The sequence below is a fragment of the Loxodonta africana genome, chromosome 1 (genome assembly GCF_030014295.1).
Source record: "Loxodonta africana isolate mLoxAfr1 chromosome 1, mLoxAfr1.hap2, whole genome shotgun sequence".
In the NCBI taxonomy this organism is placed as follows: domain Eukaryota; kingdom Metazoa; phylum Chordata; class Mammalia; order Proboscidea; family Elephantidae; genus Loxodonta; species Loxodonta africana.
The window spans coordinates 134,873,317-134,899,516 of record NC_087342.1 but is presented as its reverse complement, the minus strand read 5'-3'; the positions used below and the strand labels follow the sequence as shown (position 1 = coordinate 134,899,516).

Below are 26,200 nucleotides of genomic sequence, written 5' to 3'. Positions count from 1 at the left end.
AAACAGCTATTAGGAAAATATGAACACTGATTAGATATTTGATGGTATTAAGGGATTATTAAAATTTTTAACATGAGATAAAAGAACTGTGATTATGTATATAAAAAGTCTTTTAGAGAGACAGAATGAAGTATTTACAGATAAAATTATATGTATTTCAGATTTGTTCTAAAATTGGGGAGTGGACAAAGTTGATATGCCATAACTGCCTATGTTTAAAATTTCCATAATAAGAAATGTTTTTAAAAATAGTACTAAAAAATAAGCTTACAACTAGATCCAAAGTGCCAACATATACAATCATAGGGTCTCTCAAATAAGACTCTGCAAGTCGACGGACAGCATGTGGCCAAGTTGCACTGGAAAGAAAGCAAGATGCACAAACATTAAAAATTTATTGTAAATGAAACGTTACTAAAGTTTCCTTAAGCATGCTACAAACCAATTATTCATGAAAGACAAATACAATGCTTCCTATCTTTTTAATCAGAAGAGAAAGATGTGGTAGTCTGCTTCTGTAAAGATGACAGCCTTAGAAACCCTATGGAACAGCTTTACTCTGTCCTATAGGGTCGCTATAAGTAGCAACAGACTTGATGTCAAGGGGTTGGTTTTTTGATTATCTTTTCAATATGTAAGGCAGATGTTACAAATACTGTAAATTTCACCACGAATTGCTCAAGTATAATGGAAGTACTAGATGAAACATTTTAAATAAATAGGTTAAATAAACAATGGGTGACCGAAAAATAAACCAAACCTGCTGCCGTGGAGTTGATTCCAACATAGCAACCCTACTGTTATGCTATGAACAGTGAGTGAAGGAGTCTTCTAATCTCTAGAAATTCTAATCTATGTCAAGGTATTAGAAGGAATTCTGGTATTAGATTAGTTTTATCTCTTGGAGTTTATAAAGACAAAAAACAAAAACCTAGTTTTACTAAAAAGACAGCAGAAAAACCAAGTGCTTATGCCCAATAAAAATCATTTTAAATGTGCTGATCAAAAAATGTATAAACTAATGGACAGACATATGCACACCCATGTTCACTGCAGCATTGTTCACAATAGCAACAAGATGGAAACAACCTAGATACCGATCAACAGATGAATGGATAAACTGTGGCACATACACACAATGGAGTATTAACACAATGATAAAGAACAACAATGAATCTGTGAAGCATCTTATAACATGGATGAATCTGGAGGGCATTACGCGGAGTGAAATAAGTCAATCACAAAAGAACAAATATTGTATGAGAACACTACTGTAAAAAACCAAAAAACCAAACCAAGTGCTGTCGGATAGATTCCGACTCATAGAGACCCTATAGAACAGAGTAGAACTGCCCCATAGTTCCCAAGGAGCGCCTGACGGATTCAAACTGCCAACCCTTTGGTTAGCAGCCGTAGCACTTAACCACTTGGTCACCAGGGTTTCCACTACTGTAAGTACTCACAAAAAGGTTTACATACAAAAAGAAACAATCTTTGATGGTTACGAGGGAGGGGAGAGGTGGGGATAGAAAAACACTTAAGAGACAACAGATAAGTGGAAACTTTGGTGAAGGTTAAGACAGTACACAATACTGAGGAAGCCAGCACAACCTGTACAAGGCAAGGTCCCGGTAGCTCCACAGACACATCCAAACTCCCTGAGGGGCTGAGTTGCTGGGCTGAGGGCTCTGGAGACCATCATCTCAAGGAATATCTAGCTCAACTGGCATAATATAAAGAATATGTTCTACATTCTACTTTGGTGAGTAGCATCTGGGGTCTTAAAAGCCTCTGAGCAGCCATCTAGGATACTCCAATGGTCTTACCCCTTCGAGAGCAAGGAAGAATGAAGGAAACTAAAGATACAAGGGAAAGGTTAGTCCAAAGGACTAATGGACCACATCTACCATGGCCTCCACCAGACTGAGTCCAGAACAATGAGATGGTGCCTGGCTACCACCACTGACTGATCTGACAGGGATCACAATAGAGGGTCCTGGACAGAGCTGGAGAAAAATGTAGAACAAAATTCTAACTCAAAAAGAAAGACCAGACTCGCTGGCCTGACAGAGGCTGGAGAAACCCTGAGACTATAGCTCCCGGACACCCTTTCAGCTCAGTAATGAGGTCACTCCTGAGGTTCACCCTTCAGCCAAAGATCGAATGGGCCCATGGAACAAAACAAGACTAAAGGGACGCACCAGCCCTGAGGTAGGGACCGGAAGGCAGGAGGGAACAGGAAAGCTGGTAATAGGGAACCCAGGGTTGAGAAGTGAGAGTGTTGACAAATCATGGGGTTGTTATCTTAAGTCACAGAACAACGTCTGTACTAACAGTTTGATGAGAAACTAGTTCGTTCTGTAAACCTTCATCTAAAGTACAATAAAAGAGAAAAAAAAAATGTGTAAATTCAAAAAACCAGAAAAAAAAGAATGTATAAGTTTCTTCAACTTAATGTTTATATAACATGATAAAGTAATCACCTTTTCTACCTTCAGAGTAATAAAGTGAAATTCAACTTCACTTTTCATGAAGAGGAAAGATTGTTAGAAAACAAAGTATGAAAACTTAGTATATTTCCCCAAATATTGTATACTATACTTTTTTTTTTTAATAACTTTTATTAAGCTTCAAGTGAACGTTTACAAATCCAATCAGTCTGTCACATATAAGTTTACATACATCTCACTTCCTACTCCCACTTACTCTCCCCCTCTTGAGTCAGCCCTTTCTGTATACTATACTTTTTAATGACACTGTTCATGACAGTATAAGCCTAGGAGAAATTAGTCTTTATGGATCAATCAGCATCCAAAGAACAATCATTGCTTCCTCACTTTTATCTTGGGCAAAAAAAGTATTCACTATTCAAATGTTTATCTTTAGGTACTGGTTATCACTTTCTCAAATGTGTGACCCTACTATGAGACACAGTCTCCCTTTAAGGAGTCCCCTGTAGATGTTTCTCTAAGAATCTCTATCTGTAACTTAGGAAACCCATTAGTCAAGAATAGAGCAGATATTGTTATACTGTTACACTTAGTTACTAAGTGATGACATGGTGTCTTTCACTCAAGCGTCTCAAAATACTTAGAAGTAATGCTTGAAAATGTTGGAAATCGACTTAGCAGAATGGAATTCTGTTCCATTGATTTCTATTCTGCAGATAGCAATTAGGCAAATACCTACCTTGTCATAATAGTTTGCCTGTCTGGACGCACATCTAATAAAATCTTCATTATCTGGGGTTCAAATCCCATGTCCAGCATCTTGTCTGCTTCATCTAAAACCTGCATTAAAAATGAAGTGGCTAGATTATTCTGCTCTCTCTTTATAAATATAGCACTAAGAGGTAGGTTTTCTCATTTCCCCTGTTACCTAAGCCATGAATAAATTGGATGAATTTCCCATTCTCACGCTCACACAGATGGTAATCGGCAGTTAGAATTTACATGTCTTTAGTTGCAAAGCCCAAGTTTCCTACCACATCTCCAGTAGGCTCACTGTTTATGAAAATCTCATTAAAAAAAAAAAACAACTTGGCTTCAGTTTTAATTCTCCACAGAGGTCAACTAAGCCATCTATAGTTATAAGTAACATACCAGTAGATCATGTTTTTTTTTTTTAGCTAACTAACCAATACTTGCTAAATCTATTTAATGAAAAAAAATTTAATGTCTAAAATATCCAAATAGATTTTAATTTTCCTTTGTGCTTTCTACACTTTCCAAAATGTCTAAAATAAACGTGTCATAATTTAAAAAATCAGAATTATCTTTAAAATCTTTATTTTAACTTTTTTTTTTTAAGGGAATGGGGAAACCCTGGTGGCGTAGTGGTTAAGTGCTACAGCTGCCAACCAAAGGGATGGCAGTTTGAATCCGCCAGGTGCTCCTTGGAAACTCTATGGGGCAGTTCTACTCTGTCCTGTAGGGTCGCTATGAGTTGGAATCGACTCGACGGCACTGGGCTGAAAGGGAATGGGAAATATTCCTAGAATCAAAAACCATTATAAAATGGGCACCATTCTAAAAAACTCTTCTCATAAAACTTCAGTTCTCCCTCCTCCCAGCATCCCAAACCCTTACTCCATAATTACCAAGTAGGTTATGCCTTTCAGGTTGACAAAGTTATTCATTTGCAGATCATTCAATCTTCCCGGAGTTGCAATAATGATATCTACACCTTTTGTAACATCTTGTATTTGTCCATCTCTATCTCCACCACCATATATACAAACACTTAACGACAAAAAAATCCAAAGTTCATGTTCACGCAAATATCCCATCACAACCCAAAATCCCAACTAACGTAAGCATTTTGGGTACAAAATAAGATAAAGAATAAGAGGTATAAAAATCTTAAAGAAGATCAGATACCTTTGGTCATATCTGCCCCTTTCTAAGAACTATCTACAACTATCAACCCACATGGCTGGGCCCCAAAATGGCATGTCTGTATCATTATTACCTGACCTTACCACCCTGGCTATAGAGAAGTACCTGACCCAAGCTGAGCCAATCAGATTCTCTAACTGAGGAGGATGTATAAAGCTACAATGATTAAAACATCATAGGAGTGGCAAAGAATGACTTACCTTTTAAGACCTTTATATGAATACTTAGAACATTCAGCTTCCACTTGAAGAGCTAATTCTCTAGTAGGCGTAAGGACTAGCATGCCAGGTCCAAGCCTTTTATCTCTAGCTCTTTGGAGAGAAAGCAAAATAATATTAAATTACCCACCTCAGCAACATAATATATTCAGTGCTTTTGAGATCTGTAGTAATGAGTATCAAAGTCAGACACAGTCCCAGACTTATCTACACCTTTTGTAAGGTGTATGATAAAAAGTTCCCTCTGATTTACTAATTAATGATCCACATAAACCAAACCAAACGCACTGCCATCAAGTCGATTCTGACTCATGGCGACCCTACAGGACAGAGTAGAACTGCACCATAGAGTTTCCAAGAAGCACCTGGCGGATTTGAACTGCCGACCTTTTGGTTAGCAGCCGTAGCACTTAACCACTATGCCACCAGGGTTTCCAATGATCCACATACCTAAAAAAAAAAGTACCTGATATTAACAAATGCCAAAATCCTTCCCCTTAAGAAAAATTTTGAGTTATTTTCAAAGATTTAATTAAGATTTAAAACTGGAGAATTTAGTGATGTTTTTATAAATTCTTTCTACTTACAAAAACAATTCACATTCACCATAGAAAGTGGGAAAATACAGGAAAAAAAAGCCACACACACACACAAAATCCTATAGCCCAGATAATGCCACTGAAGTTTAGGTACAAATTTATAGACATTTTAAAAACAAAATTGGGTTATTTTATATAGCCTACTTTTCACTTAATATGGCAAATATTTTCCTGTGCAAAACATTCTCTCAAAGAATAGCATATCATATCGGAGGTTTAACTTATACAATTTGTATTTCCTATTTTTCACTATCAAGGCTTTTAGTAGACATTACCTATTGCCTTCTAAAAATGTTTTTGTCAATTTATACTTTCACCAGCATGGTATAAGTGTCTATTTCTTGCATCCCCCGTGACCGATTTTTTTTAGAAGCTGATTTTTTAAAATTCACTATTGCTGTCGAGAATATACATCAAATCATACACCAGCTCAACAGTCTCTACCTGTACCATTCAGCGAAACTGATTATATTCTTCCCGTTGTTCCTTCCCCATTAACATAAACTCATTGCCCCCTAAGGTTCCTGCCTAATCTTTTGAGTTGCTGTTGTCACTTTGATCCCGTAGAGATAGCTCTTAAAAGAGCATAATGCTCAAGGCAGGCATTTTTCACTACTTTAGCTAAACTATTGCTTGGTTTCAATTTTTTAAAAAATATTTTATTGTGTTTTTGATGAAAGTTTATACAGCAAATTAGGTTCCGATTTAACAATTTCTATATATATATTGTTCAGTGACATTGGTTTCACTTTCCACATTGTGTCAACATTCTCATTTCTATTCTCGTTGTTCTGTTTCCATTAATCCATTTGGTCTCATATAGATGATTTTTTTTTTTTTAAAGAAGCACAGTACCCATGGATGATACTGCTTATTTTATGAACCAATCTGTTATTTAGCTGAAAGGTGACCTCCAGGAGTGGTTTCAGTTCAAAGTCTAGAAGTATCTCAGGGCAATGGTCTCTGTAGTTCTTCTAGTCTATATTGGTGCAGTAAGTCTGGCCTTTTTTTAAGAATTTGAGTCTTGTTCTACAATTTTATTCCATTCTATCCGAGACCATCTGTTGTGTCCCTGGTCAGAACAGTCAATCCCTGGTCAATCTAGTTCTTCTGGTCTCAGGATAGATGAAGCCATGGTTCATGTAGGCAATTAGTCCTGTGAACTAGTTTCTTGTTTGAGTCTTTGATTTCCTTCTTTCTTATTTGCTCCAGACAAGTAGAGACCAACAGTTGTATCTTAGATGGCCGCTTGCAAGCTTTTAAGAACCCAGACGCTACTTACCAAACTAGAAAGTAGAACGTAAACTTTATAGACTGTGTTGTGCCAAGTGACCAAAGTGTCCCACAAGATTATGGTCCTAAACCTTCAAACTAATCTTGTGAGGTATTTGGCTGTGTCTGGTAAGTATTTGTGACTGTGTCCCCTATGTGCTTTATCATATATACGAACATACATGCAGCACACCAGAACATGTATATGCATATGCCTACAGATACACCTATACATGCACACGTATGTATAGGTGTGTACACATACACCTTCCTATATACACATATGCATACTTATCCACCTAGTTAACCACTCAAGTAATTTTTGGTTGTTACAAAATTGTATATGTTATAGCACTTACCAATAACGTCCCTTATTCTTACGTACTTATTAGCGTCATCACTAACCTTGGTCAAGTTGTGCACACTTCGCCAACATTTGATACTGCCTTTCCCATCACCAAAAATAACAATTGTCTACTTTCTAAAGAGTGATTCTCCCTCCCTCTGTTTCCTACCCCTGGTAACCACCAAAGATCACTGATTTCTGTACGTATACCTATTTTTGTCTTTGTATAAAAATGGGATCATACAATATTTGTCCTTTTTGATGGACTTATTTCACTCAGCATAATGTTTTCCAGATTCACTCCATGTTATAAGATGTTTCATGAACTCATCATTATTTTTTACAGCTGCGTATATTGATCAATTTCTTTTTGACCAATGTAATAGATGAAAGAAACTTTAATTGCATTTTTTGGTGTCTGTATCTATTAAACCCCTAAAAGAGAACCCAATCATAGGAAATCTTACACTGGTTGAGAGTCAAGATGAATAAATCCAGGCATTAAATAGGACAATGTCTTCCCGGTTCCAGTTTGGGCTACTCCTATAAGATCTATTCCTTGAAGAACTATTGGCCATGCCTGTGACTGAAAGAGAATGACAAAAGATTAAAACAAAAAGTACATATCTTTTTGCCAAGTGTCCCTCCTCTCCCAACCCCAAATTCCTTTTAACAAATGTTTGTGGAGTACATCCCTGGGTGACATAAAACAGTTTACACTCGACTACTAACCTAAAGGTTGGCAGTTAGAACCTACCCAGAAAACTAGGGAAGAAAGTTCTAGTGATCTGCTTCTGTGAAGATTATAATCAAGAAAATCCTATGAAGCAGTTCTATTCTATAACACATGGGTCACCATGAGGTGAAATCAACTCAGTAGTAATAGGTTTGAGGAGGTAGCATGGAGTGTTTAAAAGAAATGGTTGTTGTTGCTGTTACGTGCCTTTGAGTCGATTCCAACTCATAGAGACCCAATGTCCAAGAGAACGAAACAATGCACAGCCCTGTGCCACCCCCACAGTTGTCATGCTCAAGCCCATCGTTGAAGCCACTCATTGAGGGTCTTCCTCTCTTTTGCTGATCCTCTACTTTACCAAGCATGATGCCCTTCTCCAGGGTGTCCCTCCTGATAACATGTCCAAAGTACATGAGATAAAGTCTCGCCATCCTTGCTTGCAAGGAGCACTCTGCCTGTATTTCTTCCAAGATAGGTTAATTCTTCTGGCAGCCCATGGTTTAGTCAGTATTCTTCGCCAACATCATAATTCAAAGGCATCAATTCTTCTTCTTCTTTGGTCTTATTCATTGTCCAGCTTTCGCACACATATGAGGCAATTGAAAATACCTTGGCTTGGATCAGGTGCACCTTAGTACTCAAAGTTACATCTTTGCTTTTTAACACTTTAAAGAGGTCTTTTGCAGCAGATCTGCCCAATGCAATACATTGTTGGGTTTCCTGACTGCTGCTTCCATAGACGGTGATTGTGGATCCAAGTAAAACGAAATCCTTGACAACTTCAATCTTTTCTCCATTTATTATAATGTTGCTTATTGGTCCAGTTGTGAGGATTTTTGTTTTCTTCATGTTGAATGTAATCCATACTTTGATGTTCATCAGTAAATGCTTCAACTCCTCTTTGTTTTCAGCAAGCAAAGTTGTGTCAGCTGTATATTGCGGGTTAATGAGTCTTCCTCCAATCCTGATGCTGTGTTTTTCTTCATATAGTCCAGCGTCTTCGATTATTTGCTCAGCATACAGATTGAATAAGTGTGGTGAAAGGATACAACCCTGATGCACACCTTTCCTGTTTTTAAACCACAAAATATCCCATTGTTCTGCCTGAACAACTGCCTCTTGGTCTAGGTACAGGTTCCTCAGGAGCACAATTAAGTGTTCTGGAATTCCCATTTTTCCCAATGTTACACATAATTTGTTATGATCCACACAGACAAATGCCTTTGCATAATCAATAAAACACAGGTAAACATCTTTTCGGTATTCTCTGCTTTCAGCGAAGATCCACCTGAAATAAACAATGATACATCCCTCATTCCATGTCCTCTTCTAAAGTTGGCTTGATTTTCTGGCAGCTCCCTGTTGATGTACTGCTGCAACTGTTTTTGAATTTCCTTCAGCAAAATTTTACTTGCAACTGATATTAATATTTTCTTTCTTTTAAAGATTTTTTTTTATTGTGCTTTAGGTGAACGTTTACAGCTCAAGTTAGTTTCTCATACAAAAATTTATACACACGTTGTTTTGTGATCCTAGCTGCCATCCCTATAATCTGACCACACATTCCTCCTTTCCACCCTGGATTTCCTGTGTCCATTCAACCAGCTCCTATCCCCTTCTTTCTTCTCATCTCACCTCAGGGCAGGGGCTGCCCAGTCTCATGTATCTACTTGAACTATGAAGCACACTCTTCACAAGTATCATTTTATGTCTTATAGTCCAGTCTATTCTTTGTCTGAAAAGTTGGCCCTGGGAATTGTTTTAGTTCTGGGCTAACAGAGAGTGTAGGGGCAATGTCTTCTGGGGTTCCTCCAGTCTTAATCAGACCAGCAAGTCTGGTCTTTTTACTAGTATTTGAGTTCTGCACCCCACTTTCTCCTGCTCCATCAGAGACTTCCTGTTGTGTTCCCTGTGAGGGCAGTCATTAGTGGTAGCTAGGTACCATCTAGTTCTTCTCGTCTCAGGCTGATAAAGTCTCTGGTTTATGGGCCCCTTTTGTCTCTTGGGCCAATATTTTCCTTGTGTCTTTGGTGTTCTTCATTCTCCTTTAATCCAGGTGGGTTGGGACCACGATATAATGATTTTTTGAAAATTGCCACATTCTGTTAGATCACCTTTCTTTCAAATGAGCGCAAATATCAATCTCTTCTATCTCCGCACAGAGGACTGTGCATCTGTTTGATGAAATATCTCAACGGATGTTCTTTCAATTCCTAGAGCCTTGTTTTTCGCCAATACCTTCAGTGCAGCTGGACTTCTTTCTTTGATACTATCGGTTCTTGATCCTATGCTACCTCCTTAAATGGTTGAACGTCGACCAATTTTTTTTTTATAAACTGACACTGTGTTTTCCTTCCATCTTCTTGTGATGCTTCCTGTGATGCTTCATTCAAATTTGCTACCTGATTATTTAGCCTCTAACAATCAGATATCATTGTTTTGGAAAACAGCCTCAGAAAATATTAGAATTAAGGCAGCATACCTGAATTGGTGTTGGCTTTTGAAAACCTGCCCTTTTTATATTTTCCATAACTTCAGGATAACACTGAAAAGCATCCTCAAATTTACAGGTAGGATTAGGGATACGACGTTTTTCACCATCTTTCAAATCATCACACATTATATTATAATTTTCCTTCCTTTAAAGAAAAACAGAATAAAGATTAGTGGCTGCAGTCATTTTACTCACCAAGAAAGAACTTTTCCCAAAATTGGTTCAGTCATATCTAGAAAGTCTGAAACTGATTAAAACAGACTGTCATGGAAAGTGACAGTGAAAAGCAATAACTAACAAATAGAAACCTATTTCTTTCTCTTATCTGAGAATAGTTGCAGAGAGAATGAAAAAAATTAATACTGCTATTGTAAGTATTAATGGGCCAATGAAAGTTTCATGGATGAAGTATTATGAAGAATGGAGCCTGAAAATTATAAGCTTCATAATTCAAAATCAGATTTGGCCAACACTTGAGGGCCTACCATGTTCCAGAATCTCTACTGGGACTCTCACACATTTTCTTAATTAAGCCTCAACAATTCTGTGAAGTAGAAATTATTCATATTTAACAAGTGATCATAAGATCTGTTACTTGCTCAAGCTCTGAGCCCTAACCTACTCCTAGAATAATTTTCTTTCTGCTATACCATGTTATATCTTAGCTTATAACAGAGACTTTAAAAAAAAAAAAAAAAGGCTATTCCAGATAACAGGATTAAGGAGTTTGAGAAGTTATCCCAACACTCAAATATCAATTTCTTGTCATTTTACAGCAGTTGGAAAAATAATCCCTCTAACCTCTAGTCACATGCTCAGTAGCCACATGTGACTAAAACCTGTTGCCTTCGAGTCAATTCTGAATCATAGCAACCCTATAGGACAAGGTAGAACGGCCCCACAGGGTTTCTAAGAAGTGGCAGGTGGATTTGAATTGTTGATCTTTTGGTTGGCAGCCAAGCTCTTAACCACTGCACCACCAGGGCTCTACTTTATTAGACACAAATATAGACCATTTTTCATCACCACAGAAAGTTCTACTTGATGGCAATGCTCTAAAATATCTCATGTAGGATGCAACCGAGTTGTTTTTTTTTTTAATCATTTTAAAAATATAAATAACACATTTGCTAATTTAATGTTTTTCATGTGAACAGTTTAGTGACATCAATTACATTCATCATATTGTGCAACCATCACCAATACAGAATGCAACAAAGTTTTCATTTAAATAAACATGGAAGATGTAGTCTTCGAAGGTAATCATTTCAATTTTTGCCTAAAGGGTTAATTCAATACTAATAACATAATTATACAAGAAGCTCACTTTAATCTACCCACCTCCAATTGTCTATTTGCACTTGTGACATAGAGCTTGTTTCTGCTGACTCTACGTAAAAGTTTTTCTTAATTGGAGGCAAGTCTTGGAGAGATAAAAAATCAAATGTGATAAATATGAGAATTACACTTCATTAACACTTACTCAAAGCTTAAAGTAGTCAAACTAAAATATATATTCTAAGCTCACTCTACATACCTATAGCTTTGGACAGTCTATACCTTGCCAAGTTTATGCCGGTCTCTAAATGATCTCCCTTTTTGGTTTGTCTTTCAATTGAATTCTTCACCCATAAAAGAGATCTTTAATGCTGAAGTTTAAAATAAAAGAAGGCATGCCTTACAAGACACAGAATCTCCACAATTACTGAATCACCTCTCAAACATAGCAGACTGATTATTTTATCTTTTCTTTAAAATTCATTCCATTTTAGGGATTAAATTTATATTCTTATTTTACCCTCTGAAGCCACTCTTCACTTTTTTTTTTTTTAAACACCTATCAGACCTCTATCAAACTTAATCTGTTTCCCTGGCCTGCTATCCTAGCCCTCCCCAGCACATAAAATGTCCAGGTGGCATTGGAAGCAGCAGAGATGCTGACCAAAATACTGTAATTATCTTTAATATGTTGGTCACATGTTAGTCTGTTAGCTTTTCCAGTATTCCTTATTTTCAACTTTTGCTCAATCACAGCAACAACATTAACTTATGCTTATCACGTGTTAGTCTGTTCGCTTTTTCAGTATTCCTTATTTTCAACTTTTGCTCAATCACAGCAACAACATTAACTCATGCTTAGCGTATTGATTCCCCTCCCATTTTCCCCTTGGGTCTAATTTTCTTTGAATTTTATTACCCCTTCTAAGTGAGTTACCTCAAGTAAGACAAGCTGTAAATAAGTTTAATATTTTAATTTTTTATTTACAGCTTAAATAACGCCCAGAGAAACTATCATGCCCTAGGGACTTATTACAGCATTTTAATTATACTATTTTCATTTTTTATACAGGTTTCATCACTAAAACTAAAAGGCATAGATATTTTATACAGGGTAAGTACTTTTTAGTTCAAAGAAACCACCAATACCACATGTAAATGTTATGATACAGCACTAACCTGCCCACTTTTGTTTTTTCCATTTCAAAGCATCTTCTCGAATTTGGTCCCAGTCTATCTCATCTTCTGTGTCAACATTGTTGTCTATGCTTACATTTCTTCCAGCAGAAGGTTGAAATGCAACAATAGCTGTTAAAAATGTTTACCAAATTAGTTTCATAAACAAATCCTCCCAATACATAATCCCCAAAGCTACTTTACTATTTTCCGTTTATTAACAATCAAACAAAAATGCCTGAAATATAAAATTTGGATTTTTTTGGTACAACAGTACTATGACAATTCTGGTCATGGTTTTTGTGATCATTTATCTGTAACACATTCATGAAACAAAGGGTTTTTTTTTTTTTTTAACAGGATAAGAGAAGGAAAACAGCATGAGAGCTTAGTGTGTGCCAAAATATGTCACAGACATTGCTTCCTCTACAATAATCCTGTGAGGCAGACGTTACCTTGGGTTAACAGATGAACAAACAAATGAAGACTTCGGGTTAAGTTCCTTCCCAAGTAAACAGTAAAAGGCAATCTGCAATCTGAACCCAAGTTTCTGTTCTTTTTACTTCCATGTTGCTTCCAGATATAGTTCAATAATGGCTTTTTTCCCTCTACTCCAAATAGATTTGAGATTTTAAAAACACCAGATAATTAGGTATTTTTCAAAGTCAATGCCATGATCTAATGAAGAGACCAGAGTCAGGATGCCAGGATCAATTCTTCCTCTACCATTAATACTGAGGTATATAAAAGATTCTTTGTTTTTTTTTTTTCCAGTTATTTGTGGCTATAACTGCTAGGCTTAGCCACAGAGATTTCAAGCAGTTTTGGGAAAGTATTCTGGGCTTCCATAGAAAAGAAAAATTTTATATATATTAAAAAAAAAATCTGTAATATAGATTCATTTATGGCAGTCTAAAGCTTTGTATCAGGAAAGGAATCAGCTACTAGAGCTCATAACATTCAAATAAATCTTAAGATTTTTAAAGGGCTTCATTTTTTCAGTAGGCAAAAATCACTTACCAACTCTGGATTCTGCATTGTAGTTTTCTTCTTGCTTTTTAACAAGAGTATCTATCACTACTTTTGCTTTCGTCTGCATCACCGTACTTCCAAAAATTTTGACTTCTGCTTCAGGATACCCTTTTATTATCTAGATTAAAAAAAAATGGGTGAGACTGAAATCTCCTTACTCTCCTCCCCTAGCAATCACTCAACTTCAAATACTATAAAAGTATCAAGTAAATATAGTATTGCTATAAATCAACGCCTAAATTTCTAATCTTTGAGGGAGATGCTATTTATATTCACTCTGGGATTTACCTTCTGGTTGGATGGTAAAGGAGCTGGAGAATCTGTAAATTAAAAAACTACTGTACAAGCTGTGGAATAAATTCAAGAAATGATGATAGATGGAAAAGTAAGGTATTAATCTGACAGCTGTTATCAATTGCTTTGCATGTTAGTTTACTCATCTATAAAATGGTAATAATGTATGTTTGGCTAATTGTACAGTATTGTTGTAGGGATGGAATAAATTAACCTATGTGTTATACAAGAATTTATTGAATTGTCAGGTTACATACCCAAAGTTTTAATTTGAGGGGATGCTACACTTACACACGTTAAAGACAAGCCTATGACAAGGCTGATATAATCACTTTTGGAAGGTGGAATCTATAAGCAACATCCTTAAATGTGCGTAATCTCAGATACTCTCGTTCATTCAATAACATTCAGCTAGAAACTATTACGCACCAGATAACATCTTAGGCTGCTGATTCAAACAAAGCTTACCATCTGCAGGGTTCACAGTCACAACACTATGTAAATGCCGAAATGGGAAAATTATGAGGTGCTTATAGGGTGGAAAAGGGACACCTAACTCAGAAAGGGAGGAGGAGGTCTCAGATTTCCCTAAAAAAATAGTAAGTAAGCTGACCTGAAAGATGAGTAAGAGATACCTGGCAAAGGATAGGAGATCAAAAAGCAGTAAACAGTGTTCAAGAGGGAGTGGGAGAAGGGAGTGTAGGAAGAGGAGGTTGGAGAGGCTGGCAAACATGCCAGATCAAGTGGACCATGTTAAGGAATCTTCAGTTCTGAAGAGCCTGAGATGCCATGAATGGTTTTTATGCAGGAGAGGGATAAGAATGCAGGATCTGTGTTTTAGAAAGACTGCTTTGGTCACTGTGTTGAACAGTTAGGGGAACAAGACTAGAAGCAGGACAGTTAGGTGAGGCTGCCCCAAATGTTGGTAGTCCCCTTGAGAAGCACAGGAGATAGAAAGGACTTAGTGATAGCTTGGTGGTAGGATAAGGACAGAAGTGCCACGGAGATTTTTGGCTTAGGAGCTTGGTGAATGATGTTGTCATTCACTGAGATTGGGAACACAGGAAAAGATCAAGGTTTAGGGGGAAGGAGTCGGGAAGGGTGTCATTTGGACATGGAGATTATATTTAAAGATTTTTACCTCCAAGAGTCACAAAACCTAGACCTGGCATGGACCACAGCTTAGGTGGGTTCTCGAAAATAAAGACAATCTGAGGTACTCTGCCCATTTACCTAAATTACCACAGTATGTTAATAACCGAGCAGAAACTAGAGGTAGGTCTTGGTTTCTGACTGGGTCTAATGCTCAGTTAGAAATGAACTACGCTCCCTTAGGGTTTAAAAACATATCACACGCATCACTTACCTGTATTTTGGTGTTTGTCGTACTTTGGATATCTCTTATTTTTGACCCGCCACGACCTGTTTTTAAAAATAAACGAATATATGACTATAAGTTGAAATCAATAAAAGGGGATTTACCTACTGTCCTCAAAGAACTTCTCTAGCTTCCCCCCAAATCATCCAAAGGCTCCTAGGGTCCAGTAATCACTTTTAGTTTGAAAAAGAGAAGCAAGAGCTTTCTATTCCAAATCTTGGTGGGTAGTAGGTAGAGGGTCTTTTCCCAGAGAGATCGACACTAAGGCTTTTATATCAGCCCACACAAAAATTGACTGGATCCAGAGCCATGTCAAGTGGGTGCTCTCCAGCACTTCACAGGGGCTCCATAAGTATCTGCAGAACTGAGTTAAAGACTTAAGTGATTTAATGCAGACTTGATGGCTTTCATTTATGGAGAATTCTTCAGATCTTTGAGCTTCAGCCTCCTGAGGGGCCAATGAATTTCTGGCTGGTCTAGCAATCGGCCTACAAAATTTGTTTATTTTCTAAGCAACAGATTTTATTTGTGTTTTGAAGGTAAAGCAAAATATTAGCCTTATGGGCAAATGCTGGTATTTATCATTTCAGTCTTAATCTCATTAAACGGGGCAAATCTCCATTCTAATCATTTTAAATGACTTTCAGAAAATAAATTTGTAAGATTCAAGATGTATTAAAAAAGATCCCTTTTCCAGCAGATAAAGTATAATATATGAAGTTAAAGAAATAAAATGCAATATATGGCCAGTGCTCAGTACAGCCCTGTAATAATATTCTATACCTTCTTTCTTTTGCTAAATGGTGCTCAAACAGAGATTAATTCCAACACCGTTCTGTTGTTCATTTGGGGATAAGCTGTCAAAAGTCCTGATCTTTTTTAACAGTCGTCTTCATCAGAACAAAGGTACTATAAACCCCCTAAGAATTTCTCTCCCAAAACATCATCTCTAAAAATTACTACAAGGTGCATAAAATGACATTTTAGCATAAGAAAATCTTACAAATATTAGAAGGAGAGGCCTTACTTTCATTAAACGGCAGCTGATTGGAGGCGAGGAGTGTGGGGGTGGGATGCCCAGCCCAGGCCCCGCCCCAGCCCCACCCATTCTCCGCCCACCGCACCCATCCTCCTGCTCTCACCGATCACCACGCCAACCAAGTCGCTCTTCAATCTAAAGCAGAGCGGCGGTTCCTCGGGGCCAGCGGCCGGGGATTCTGGGGGGCCGGCGGTGTCCCTCCAGCCGCCACCTCTACCACCCCTGCCGCCCCTACGGCCCCCACGACCTCTTCGATTCGGCTCTTGCGCCGGTCTCCGCTCCGGAGCCCGGGACACCGCCGAGCTTCGGCGGGAAGCAACGACTCTGGAGGAGGCGTTGGCGCCTGTTTCTTGTCTAGACATAGTTCTGAAAAAAAAATCCGGTACGTCCCACGACGTTTCCGTCGGACTCTCCACCACCCAGTTCGGCCGTCGTAGGGCTAATCTAGCGGCTGACGGACCAGAGCATCCACGCAGCCGCTACTTAATGTGCCCGCGAGAGGCTCGCCCCGCCCCTACTCCCGCCCCATTTTGGCCGCGCAGCCATTGGTCAACAAGGTGCCATAGGCGGGACCTTCATGGCTTGACCAATCCGCTCTCTTAATCGTGGCAGCATACCTTGGGCAAATCAATGCGCAGCCCGTGTGTTCCTTTGTAGGCGTGGGAGCGCACACTTTGCGAGTTGTCACACTAAATATCTACCGCCGGTACTCTGCTTCTCTGTAACTTGATAACGTTCTTCACAGTGACTGACAAATAAGAATTACCTTTTACAATGTGACCCACACATAAAATATTTGAAAAAAAAGGTTGAGAAAATACCATTTACCCTTGCAACATGTGCAAACCCACTGCCATGGAGTCATTCCAACTCTAGTGATCCTATGAGACAGAGTAGGTTTTCCAAGGCTGTAATCTTTACCTTAGGCAAATCTGCTGCAAAAAAAAATCTCTTTAAAGTGTTAAAAATCAAAGATGTCACCTTGAGGACTAAGGTGCACCTGACCCAAGCCATGGTATTTTCATTCACTTCGTATGTATGCGAAAGCTGGACGATGAATAAGGAAGACTGAAGAAGAATAGATGCCTTTGAATTATGCTGTTGGTGAAGAATATTAAATACACCATGGACTGCCAGAAGAAGAAACAAATCTGTCTTTGAAGAGTACAGCCAGAATTCTCCTAAAAAAGCAAGTATGGCGAGACTTCCTCTCACATACTTTGGACAGGTTATCAGGAGGGACCAACCCAAACCCAAACCAAACCCACTGCTGTTAATTCTGACTTATAGCAACCCTGTAGAACACAGTAGAACTGCCCCACAGTGTTTCCAAGGAGTTCCTGATGGATTCGAAATGCCAACCATTTGGTTAGCAGCCATAGCACTTAACCACTACACCCCCAGAGTTTCCAAGGAGGGACCAGTTCCTGGAAAATGACATCATGCTTGGTAGATGGTCTAGGAGAAAGAGGAAGACCCTCAACGAGATGCACTGACACAGTGTCTTCAACAATGGGCTCAAACATAGCAAGGATTGAGAAGATGGTGCAGGACCTGACAATGTTTCCTTCTTTATACATAGCATTGCTATGAGTCAGAAGCAGCTCAATGGCACCTAACAACAAAAATCTTAAGGAAGCAGACGGCCACATCTTTCTCCCACGGAACAGCCAACCTTTTGGTTAGCAACCATTGGTTAACTGCTTTACCACCAGGGCACCTTGCTACATGAGCAGCATTTTGAAATAGTTAAGAGTCTTTTAGTTTTTGAAATGTTGGTCCAAATCCACAAAGTTTATTTCACACTCAGTTTTTAAAAATCACTGGCCCCAAACAAGCTACTGAAATGTTTTCCTAGTAGCCTGAATATTGTAGTTTTACAGCTAATGTAATAGATTGAATAAATGCCTGAAGTGCCCCCATCATTTTTGCCTGGCCCCCTGAAGGGACATACTACTCTCAGAATGTGTGCCACCTGGGAGTGTCCTGCTTTGATTGTTGTTGTTCTTAGGTGCCGTCGAGTCCATTCTGACTCACAGCGACACTATGCACAACAGAACGAAACACTGCCTGGTCCTACGCCATCCTTAAAATCATTGTTATGCTTGAGCCCATTGTTGCAGCCACTGTGTCAATCCACCTTGTTGAGGGTCTTCCTCTTTTCCACTGACCCTATACTCTGCCAAGCATGATATCCTTCTCCAGAGACTGATCCCTCCTGACAACATGTCCAAAGTATGTAAGACGCAGTCTCGCCATCCTTGCTTCTAAGGAGCATTCTGGTTGTACTTCTTCCAAGACAGATTTGTTAGTTCTTCTGGCAGTCCATGGTATACTCAATATTCTTTGCCACCACCACAATTCAAAGGCATCAATTCTTCTTTGGTCTTCCTTATCCATTGTCCAGGTTTCACACACATACGATGCGATTGAAAATACCATGGCTTGGGTCAGGCACACCTTAGTCTTCAAGGTGACATCTTTGCTCTTCAACCCTTTAAAGAGGTCCTTTGCTGCAGATTTACCCAATGCAATGCGTCTTTTGATTTCTTGACTGCTGCTTCCATGGCTGTTGATTGTGGATCCAAGTGAAATGAAATCCTTGACAACTTCAATCTTTTCTCTGTTTATCATGATGTTGATCTTTGGTCCCATTGTGAGGATTTTTGTTTTCTTTATGTTGAGGTGCAATCCATACTGAAGGCTGTGGTCTTTGATCTTCATTAGTAAGTGCTTCAGGTCCTCTTCACTTTCAGCAAAAGAAGGTTGTGTCATCTGCATAATGCAGGTTGTTAATGAGTCTTCCTCCAATCCTGACGCCCCATTCTTCTTCATAGAGTCCAGCTTCTTGGATTATTTGCTCAGCATATGGATTGAATAGGTATGGTGAAAGAATACAGCCTTGGCGCATACCTTTCTTGACTTTAAACCATGCAGTATCCCCTTATTCTGTCCGAACAACTGCCTCTTGATCTACGTACAAGTTCCTCATGAGAACAGTCTAAGCGTTCTGGAATTCCCATTCTTCGGAATGTTATCCATAGTTTGTTATGATCCACACAGTCAAATGCCTTTGCATAGTCAATAAAACACAGGTAAACATCCTTCTGGTATTCTCTGTTTTCAGCCAGGATCCATCTGACATCAGCAATGATATCCCTGGTTCCACGTTGTCTTCTGAAACTGGCCTGAATTTCTGGCAGTTCCCTGTCGATATACTGCTGCAGCCATTTTTGAATGATCTTCAGCAAAATTTTGCTTGCGTGTGATATTCATGATATTGTTCTATAATTTCTACATTCGGTTGGATCTCCTTTCTTGGGAATAGGCATAAATATGGATCTCTTCCAGTCAGCTGGCCAGGAAGCTGTCTTCCATATTTCTTGGCATAGACGAGTGAGCACCTCCAGCGCTGCATTGTTTGTTGAAACATCTCAGTTGATATTCCATCAATTCCTGGAGCCTTGTTTTTTGCCAGTGCCTTCAGAGCAGCTTGGACGTCTTCCTTCAGTACCATCGGTTCCTGATCATATGCTACCTTTTGAAATGGTTGAATATCGACTAGTTCTTTTTGGCATAATGACTCTGTGTATTCCTTCCATCTTCTTTTGATGCTTCCTGCGTCACTTAATATTTTCCCCATAGAATCCTTCACTATGGCAACTCGAGGCTTGAATTTTTTCTTCAGTTCTTTCAGCTTGAGAAACACCAAGCGTGTTCTCCCCTTTTGGTTTTCCATTTCCAGGTCTTTGCACATGCCATTATACTTTTACTTTGTCTTCTCGAGATGCCCTTTGAAATCTTCTGTTCAGTTCTTTTACTTCATCAATTCTTCCTTTTGCTTTAGCTGCTCGACATTCAAGAGCAAGTTTCAGAGTTTCCTCCGACATCCATCTTGGTCTTTTCTTTCTTTCCTGCCTTTTCAGTGACCGCTTGCTTTCTTCATGGATGATGTCGATGTCATTCCACAACTCGTCTGGTCTGCGGTCACTAGTGTTCAATGTGCCAAATCTAGCCTTCAGATGGTCTCTAAATTCAGGTGGGTTATATTCAAGGTCATATTTTGGCTCTCGTGGACTTGCTCTGATTTTCTTCAGTTTCAGCTTGAACTTGCATATGAGCAATTGATGGTCTATTCCATAGTCGGCCCCTGGCCTTGTTCTGACTGATGATATTGAGCTTTTCCATTGTCTCTTTCCACAAATGTAGTCAATTTGATTTCTGTGTGTACCATCTGGCGAGGTCCATGTGTATAGTCGCCATTTATGTTGGTGAAAGAAGGTATTTGCAATGAAGAAGTCGTTGATCTTGCAAAATTCTATCATTCGATCTCCAGCATAGTTTCTATCACCAAGGCTATATTTTCCAACTACTGATCCTTCTTCTTTGTTTCCAACTTTTGCATTAAAATCACCAGTAATCATCAATGCATCTTGATTGCATGTTCGATCAATTTCAGACTGCAGCAGCTGATAAAAATCTTCTGTTTCCTCATCTTTGGCCCTAGTGGTTGGTGCATATATTTGAATAATAGTCATATTAACTGGTCTTTCTTGTAGGTGTATGGATATTATCGTATCACTGACAGCATTGTACTTCAGGATAGATCTTGAAATGTTCTTTTTGACGGTGAATGCAACACCATTCCTCTCCAAGTTGTGATTCCCAGCATAGTAGACTACATGATCGTCGGATTCAAAATGGCCAATACCAGTCCATTTCAGTTCACCAATGCCTAGGATATCGATGTTTATGCGTCCATTTCATTTCAGATGATTTCTAATTTTCCTAGATTCACATTTCATACATTCCAGGCTCTGTTTATTAATGGATGTTTGCAGCTGTTTCTTCTCATTTTGAGTTGTGGCATATCAGCAAATGAAGGTCCTGGAAGCTTTACTCCATCCACGTCATTAAGGTCGACTCTACTTTGAGGAGGCAGCTCTTCCCCAGTCGTCTTCTGAGTGCCTTCCAACCTGGGGGGGTCATCTTCCAGCACTATGTCAGAGAATGTTCTGCTGCTATTCATAAGGTTTTCACTGGCTAATACTTTTCAGAAGTAGACTGCCAGGTCCTTCTTCCTGGTCTGTCTTAGTCTGGAAGCTCAGCTGAAACCTGTCTTCCATGGGTGACCCTGCTGGAATCTGAATACCGGTGGCATAGCTTCCAGCATCACAGCAACACCCATGCCCCCACAGTACGACAAACTGACAGACACGTGGGGGTGCTTTGATTAGGATCTTCAAATTTCCTGAAAAAATTTCAATTCAAACTATTACAGTGCTAAGGAGCCCTGGTGGCGCAGTGGTTAAGCACTGTAAGTGGCCAACAGAAAGGTCCAAATTTGAACCCACCAAGCTGCTCTGCAGTAGAAAGATGTGGCGATCTGCTTCCTTAAAGATTGTTGTTGTTTTTAGGTGCCATCAAGTTAATTCCAAATCATAGCGACCCTATGTACAAGATAAACACTGCCTGGTCCTGTGCGATCCTCACAATCATTGCTATATTTGAGCCCATTGTTGCAACCACTGTGTTAATCCATCTCATTGAGGGTCTTCCCCCTTTTTTGCTGATGCTCTACTTCATTAAGCATGATGTCCTTCTCCGGGGACTGGTCCCTCCTGATAACATGTCCAAAGTACATAAGATGAAGTCTCCATCTTTGCTTCTAAGGAGCATTCTGGTTGTACTTCTTCCAAGACAGACTCGTTCATTCTTCTGGCATAGTATATTCGATATGCTTTGCCAACACCATAATTCAAGAGTATCAGTTCTTCTTTCTTACACATTGTCCAGCTTTCACATAAATATGAAGCAACTGAAAATACCATGGCTTGAATTCGGTGCAGCTTAGTCCTAAAAGTGACATCTTTGTTTTTTTTTTTAATACTTTAAAGAGGTCTTTTGCAGCGGATTTGCCCGATGTAATATGTCCTTTGATTTCTTTACTGCTGCTTCCATGGGCATTGATTGTGGATATAAGTAAGTTAAAATCCTTGACAACTTCAATGTTTTCTCCATTTATCATGCTGTTGCTTGTTGGTCCAGTGTGAAAATTTTTGTTTTCTTCACGTTGAGGTGTAAGCCATACTGAAGGCTCTAGTCTTTGATATTCGTAATTACTTCAAGTCCTCTTCACTTTCAATAAGATTGTGTTATCTGCGTATCACAGGTTGTTAATGACTTTTCCTCCAATCCTGATGCTCCATTCTTCTTCACATAGTCCAGCTTCTGAGGTTATTTGCTCAACATAGAGATTGAGTAAGTATGGTGAAAGGATACAACCCTGATGCACACCCTTCCTGACTTTAAACCATGTGGTATCCCCTTGTTCTGTTTGAACAGCTCCCACTTGGTCTATGTACAGGTTCCTCATGAGCATAACCAAGTGTTCTGGAATTTCCATTCTTCAAAATGTTATCCATAATTTGTTATGATTCACATGGTCGAATGCCTTTGCATAGTCAATAAAACACACGTAAATGTCTTTTTTGGTATTCTTTGCTTTCAGCCAAGATCCATGTGACATCAGCAATGATATCCTTCGTTCTACATCCTCTTCTGAATCCAGTTTGAACTTCTGGCAGTTCCCTGTTGATGTACTGCTGCAACTGCTTTTGAATAATCTTCAGCAAAATTTTTCTTGTGTGTGATATTAATGATATTGTTCAGTAATTTCTGTATTCTTTTGTATCACCTTTCTTTGGAGTGGACACAAATATGGATCTTTTCCAGTTGGTTGGCCAGGAAGCTGTCTTCCAAATTTCTTGGTAGACAAGTCAGCATCTCCAATGCTGCATCTGTTTACTGAAACATCTCAATTGGCATTCTGTCAGTTCTTAGAGCCTTGTTTTTCACCACTCCCTTCAGTGCAGCTTGGATTTCTTCCTTCAATACCATTGATTCTTGATCATATGCTACCTCCTGAAATGGTTGAACATTGACCAATTGTTTTTGGTACAGTGGCTCTGTATTCCTTCCATCTTCTTTTGATGCTTCCTGCAGAAGTTGGTAAAAATCTTCAGTTTCCTTATCTTTAGCATTAGCGGTTGGTGCTTAAATTTGAATAACAGTAGCATTAACTGGTCTTCCTTGTAGGAGTATGGATATTATCCTATCACCAACAGCATCGTACTTCTTCAGGGTAGATCTTGAAAAGTTCTTTTTGAAAATAAATGCGATGCCATTCCTCTTCAATTTGTCATTCCTGGCATAGAAGACCATGTGATTGTCTGATTCAAAATGGCCAATGCTAGTCCATTTCAGCTCACTAATGCCTAGGTTATCAATCTTTATGTGTTCCATTTAATTTTGACGACTTCTAATTTTCCTAGATCCATACTTTGTACATTTCATGTTCCTATTATTAATGAATGTTTGCAGCTGTTTCTTCTCATTTTGAGTCATGCCACCTCAGCAAATGTAGGTCTTGAAAACTTGACTTCATCTTTGTCATTAAGGTTTGACTCTACTTTGAGGTGAGCACTGGTGTCGCAGTGGTTAGGAGCTTGGCTGGTAACTAAAAGACTGATAATTCAAATTCACCCGCTGCTCCTTGGAGACCCTATGGAGTACTTCTACTCTGTCCTACAGGGTAACTATGAGTCAGGATTGACTCAAGGGCAATGGCTTGGCTTTTTTTTTTTTCCTACTCTGAGAAGGCAGCTCTTCCCCAGTCATATTTTAAGTGCCTTCCAGCCTGAGGGGCTCATCTTCTGGCACTATACCAGAAAATGTTCTGCTGCTATTCATAAGGTTTTCTCTGGCCAATTTTTTTCAGAAGTAAACCGCCAGCTCCGTCTTCCTAGTCTGTCTTGGTCTGGAAGCTCTGCTGAAACCTGTCCACCATGGGTGACCCTGCTGGTATTCGAAACACAGCAACACAAAAGCCACCACAGTATGACAAACTGACAGATTACAGGCTTGGAAACCCTATGGAGTAGATTTACTCTGTCCTATAGGGTTGCTTTGTGTCAGAATCCATTTGGCAACAGGTATTACAATGCTAGGCATGACGGTCGGTGCCACGGATTGAAAGAAAAAAAAGTGCAAGACCTGGTCCATTCTGGGTTGAATGGGTTAACTCATATCCACTTAACTATAATAACTCTAATGCCATCTTCTCTGGAGAATTGTAAATAAAATGCTGTGGAAGCACCCAGGAAAGATATAAAAACAAATAAATTACGTATTTAATCTCCATTTTCTATGATAACATTCATGATGGAAAGAATATTGTGTCACTCAAGTTCCTTGGTTCTGTTTTGTTTTTAATTGGATCAGCTAGTTCCTTGCGCTTGGGCTGCTGATTAGCAAACACTTTATTGAGTCTCCCTTTTCTCTCGTGGTTAGGGGCGGTGAGGAAAGGCATTTCCAAAATGATGATTCCAGGTAACACAAATCCTTGAACTTTTCTAAATTTAAAAATTTTTCATAAAATACAGCAAAATGCTCCCCCCCCCCCGCCCCGGTTTTTGACACTGAGCCTCTTGCAATGAAATACCTCTTACCCTAGATCCCTACTAGGTCTAGGACTCTAGCGCATTCATTAAGCACGTCGGTATGACTGTGGAGCTTTAAGGTCCGGTATACCACCCCACCTACTTTTCCCCTCCAGACACCGAAGATGATGAAAAAGCAGTTCACGCCTGCCGTTGACTGGAAGATTCCTCGACCGTGCGGTTTCATTCTGCAGACATAGAGGCTGTGGCTGGAGAGAGGTGACCTCTAGGTCCGGAGCTGGACCAGGACTCCTCCGGCTTGGGAGGTAGAGGCTGAATCCACCTACCCCTTCCCCCGGCGCCATCTCCCCTGCACCCTCTTAACCTGAGAAGTACCAGCCCACGACTTTCTCTTTCGGCTGCTGGGCGATTTAGGAAGATCCCCACGCCCCCTCGGTGCTGCCTCATCTGAATTGGCTAGGGTGCTCGATGGCCCGCCCCCACCACGGCGCGGCAGAAGCCAATCCCCCAGGTCCCGGGCGGGATCGCCACCTCCCCTCACTATTGCCCCGCGGCGCCCTTCTGGGTGGGTCCGCAACGTTACTTCCCAAAGATGCTCCCGCCCTTCAAAGAACCTCTCACTCCCGGACCCTACGGGCAAAGAGCCAAGTTCCCACAAGGGGGCGGCAAACACCGCTCTTCGCTCTCGGGGTTACGGGATAAGCAATTTCCACGTGAACATGTGCGAATTCAGTGGTAACCATGATTTTATAAAACAGATTCCGTAGGGTTTCACTTATCCCTTGGACCAGGGATGATGGTATTATCATATGTTGAGCACCTGCAACTGGCCAGGCTAATCTTCTCATGTGATTTTACAAAACTGTAAGGTGGGTGTGGGTAGCCCCACTTCACAGATGAAAAAACTGAGGTTCAGGGAGATTTCAGTATTTGGAAACCAAGGTCTCTGGGATGCTGAAGCTAAGCATTTTCTGATGCACCACTTTGTTTCCCAAAGGCTCATGGATGCACTTCCAAAAGAATGAGGATGTCAGCCTCAAGCTCCAATTCCTTTCTCCAGGAATAATAATAATAATGTGACTCTATCGTTTCCCCTAAATTAGGATACTAATTTTTATGAAGCTTTAAGCTGGTTATAGAAGTGATACTGTGTTCATTGCATACAATTTGGAAAAGTAATAAAAAATATAACCCAGAGGTAAATTTATTCCTTCTAAGCTTTTTTTCTAGGCTAATTTCTGGGGCCATACTGCATATTCAGTTTTGCACTCTGACTTTTCCCCTTAAATTTATAAAATAAGCATTTTCTCATGTTATTAGAAAATATAACTCTTTGTCACTATAAAAAAGCAAAAAACAAATCCCTTGCCATCGAGTCAATTCCAACTCATAACTGCCCCATTGGGTTTCCAAGGAGTGCCTGGTGGATTCGAACTGCCGACCTTTTGGTTAGCAGCTGTAGCTCTTAACAACTACACC

The 26,200-nt window shown here is 39.5% G+C and overlaps 1 protein-coding gene across 1 annotated transcript in view; it reads right to left on the bottom strand.

Moving 5' to 3' along the window:
- Positions 1-17,072, bottom strand: part of DDX43 (DEAD-box helicase 43) — a 41,802-nt gene extending 24,730 nt beyond the window's left edge. Inside the window, exons 1-11 of the mRNA XM_003404111.3 lie at positions 16,363-17,072; positions 15,209-15,264; positions 13,537-13,666; positions 12,520-12,648; positions 11,404-11,485; positions 10,051-10,207; positions 7,300-7,418; positions 4,598-4,708; positions 4,100-4,241; positions 3,190-3,290; positions 272-359 (exon numbers count right to left, since the gene is read on the bottom strand). Coding sequence (XP_003404159.2) covers positions 272-359; positions 3,190-3,290; positions 4,100-4,241; positions 4,598-4,708; positions 7,300-7,418; positions 10,051-10,207; positions 11,404-11,485; positions 12,520-12,648; positions 13,537-13,666; positions 15,209-15,264; positions 16,363-16,621 — 1,374 coding nt within the window. The 5' untranslated portion in view covers positions 16,622-17,072. The remainder of the gene's footprint in view (positions 1-271; positions 360-3,189; positions 3,291-4,099; positions 4,242-4,597; positions 4,709-7,299; positions 7,419-10,050; positions 10,208-11,403; positions 11,486-12,519; positions 12,649-13,536; positions 13,667-15,208; positions 15,265-16,362) is intronic.
- Positions 17,073-26,200: the final 9,128 nt, after the last annotated feature.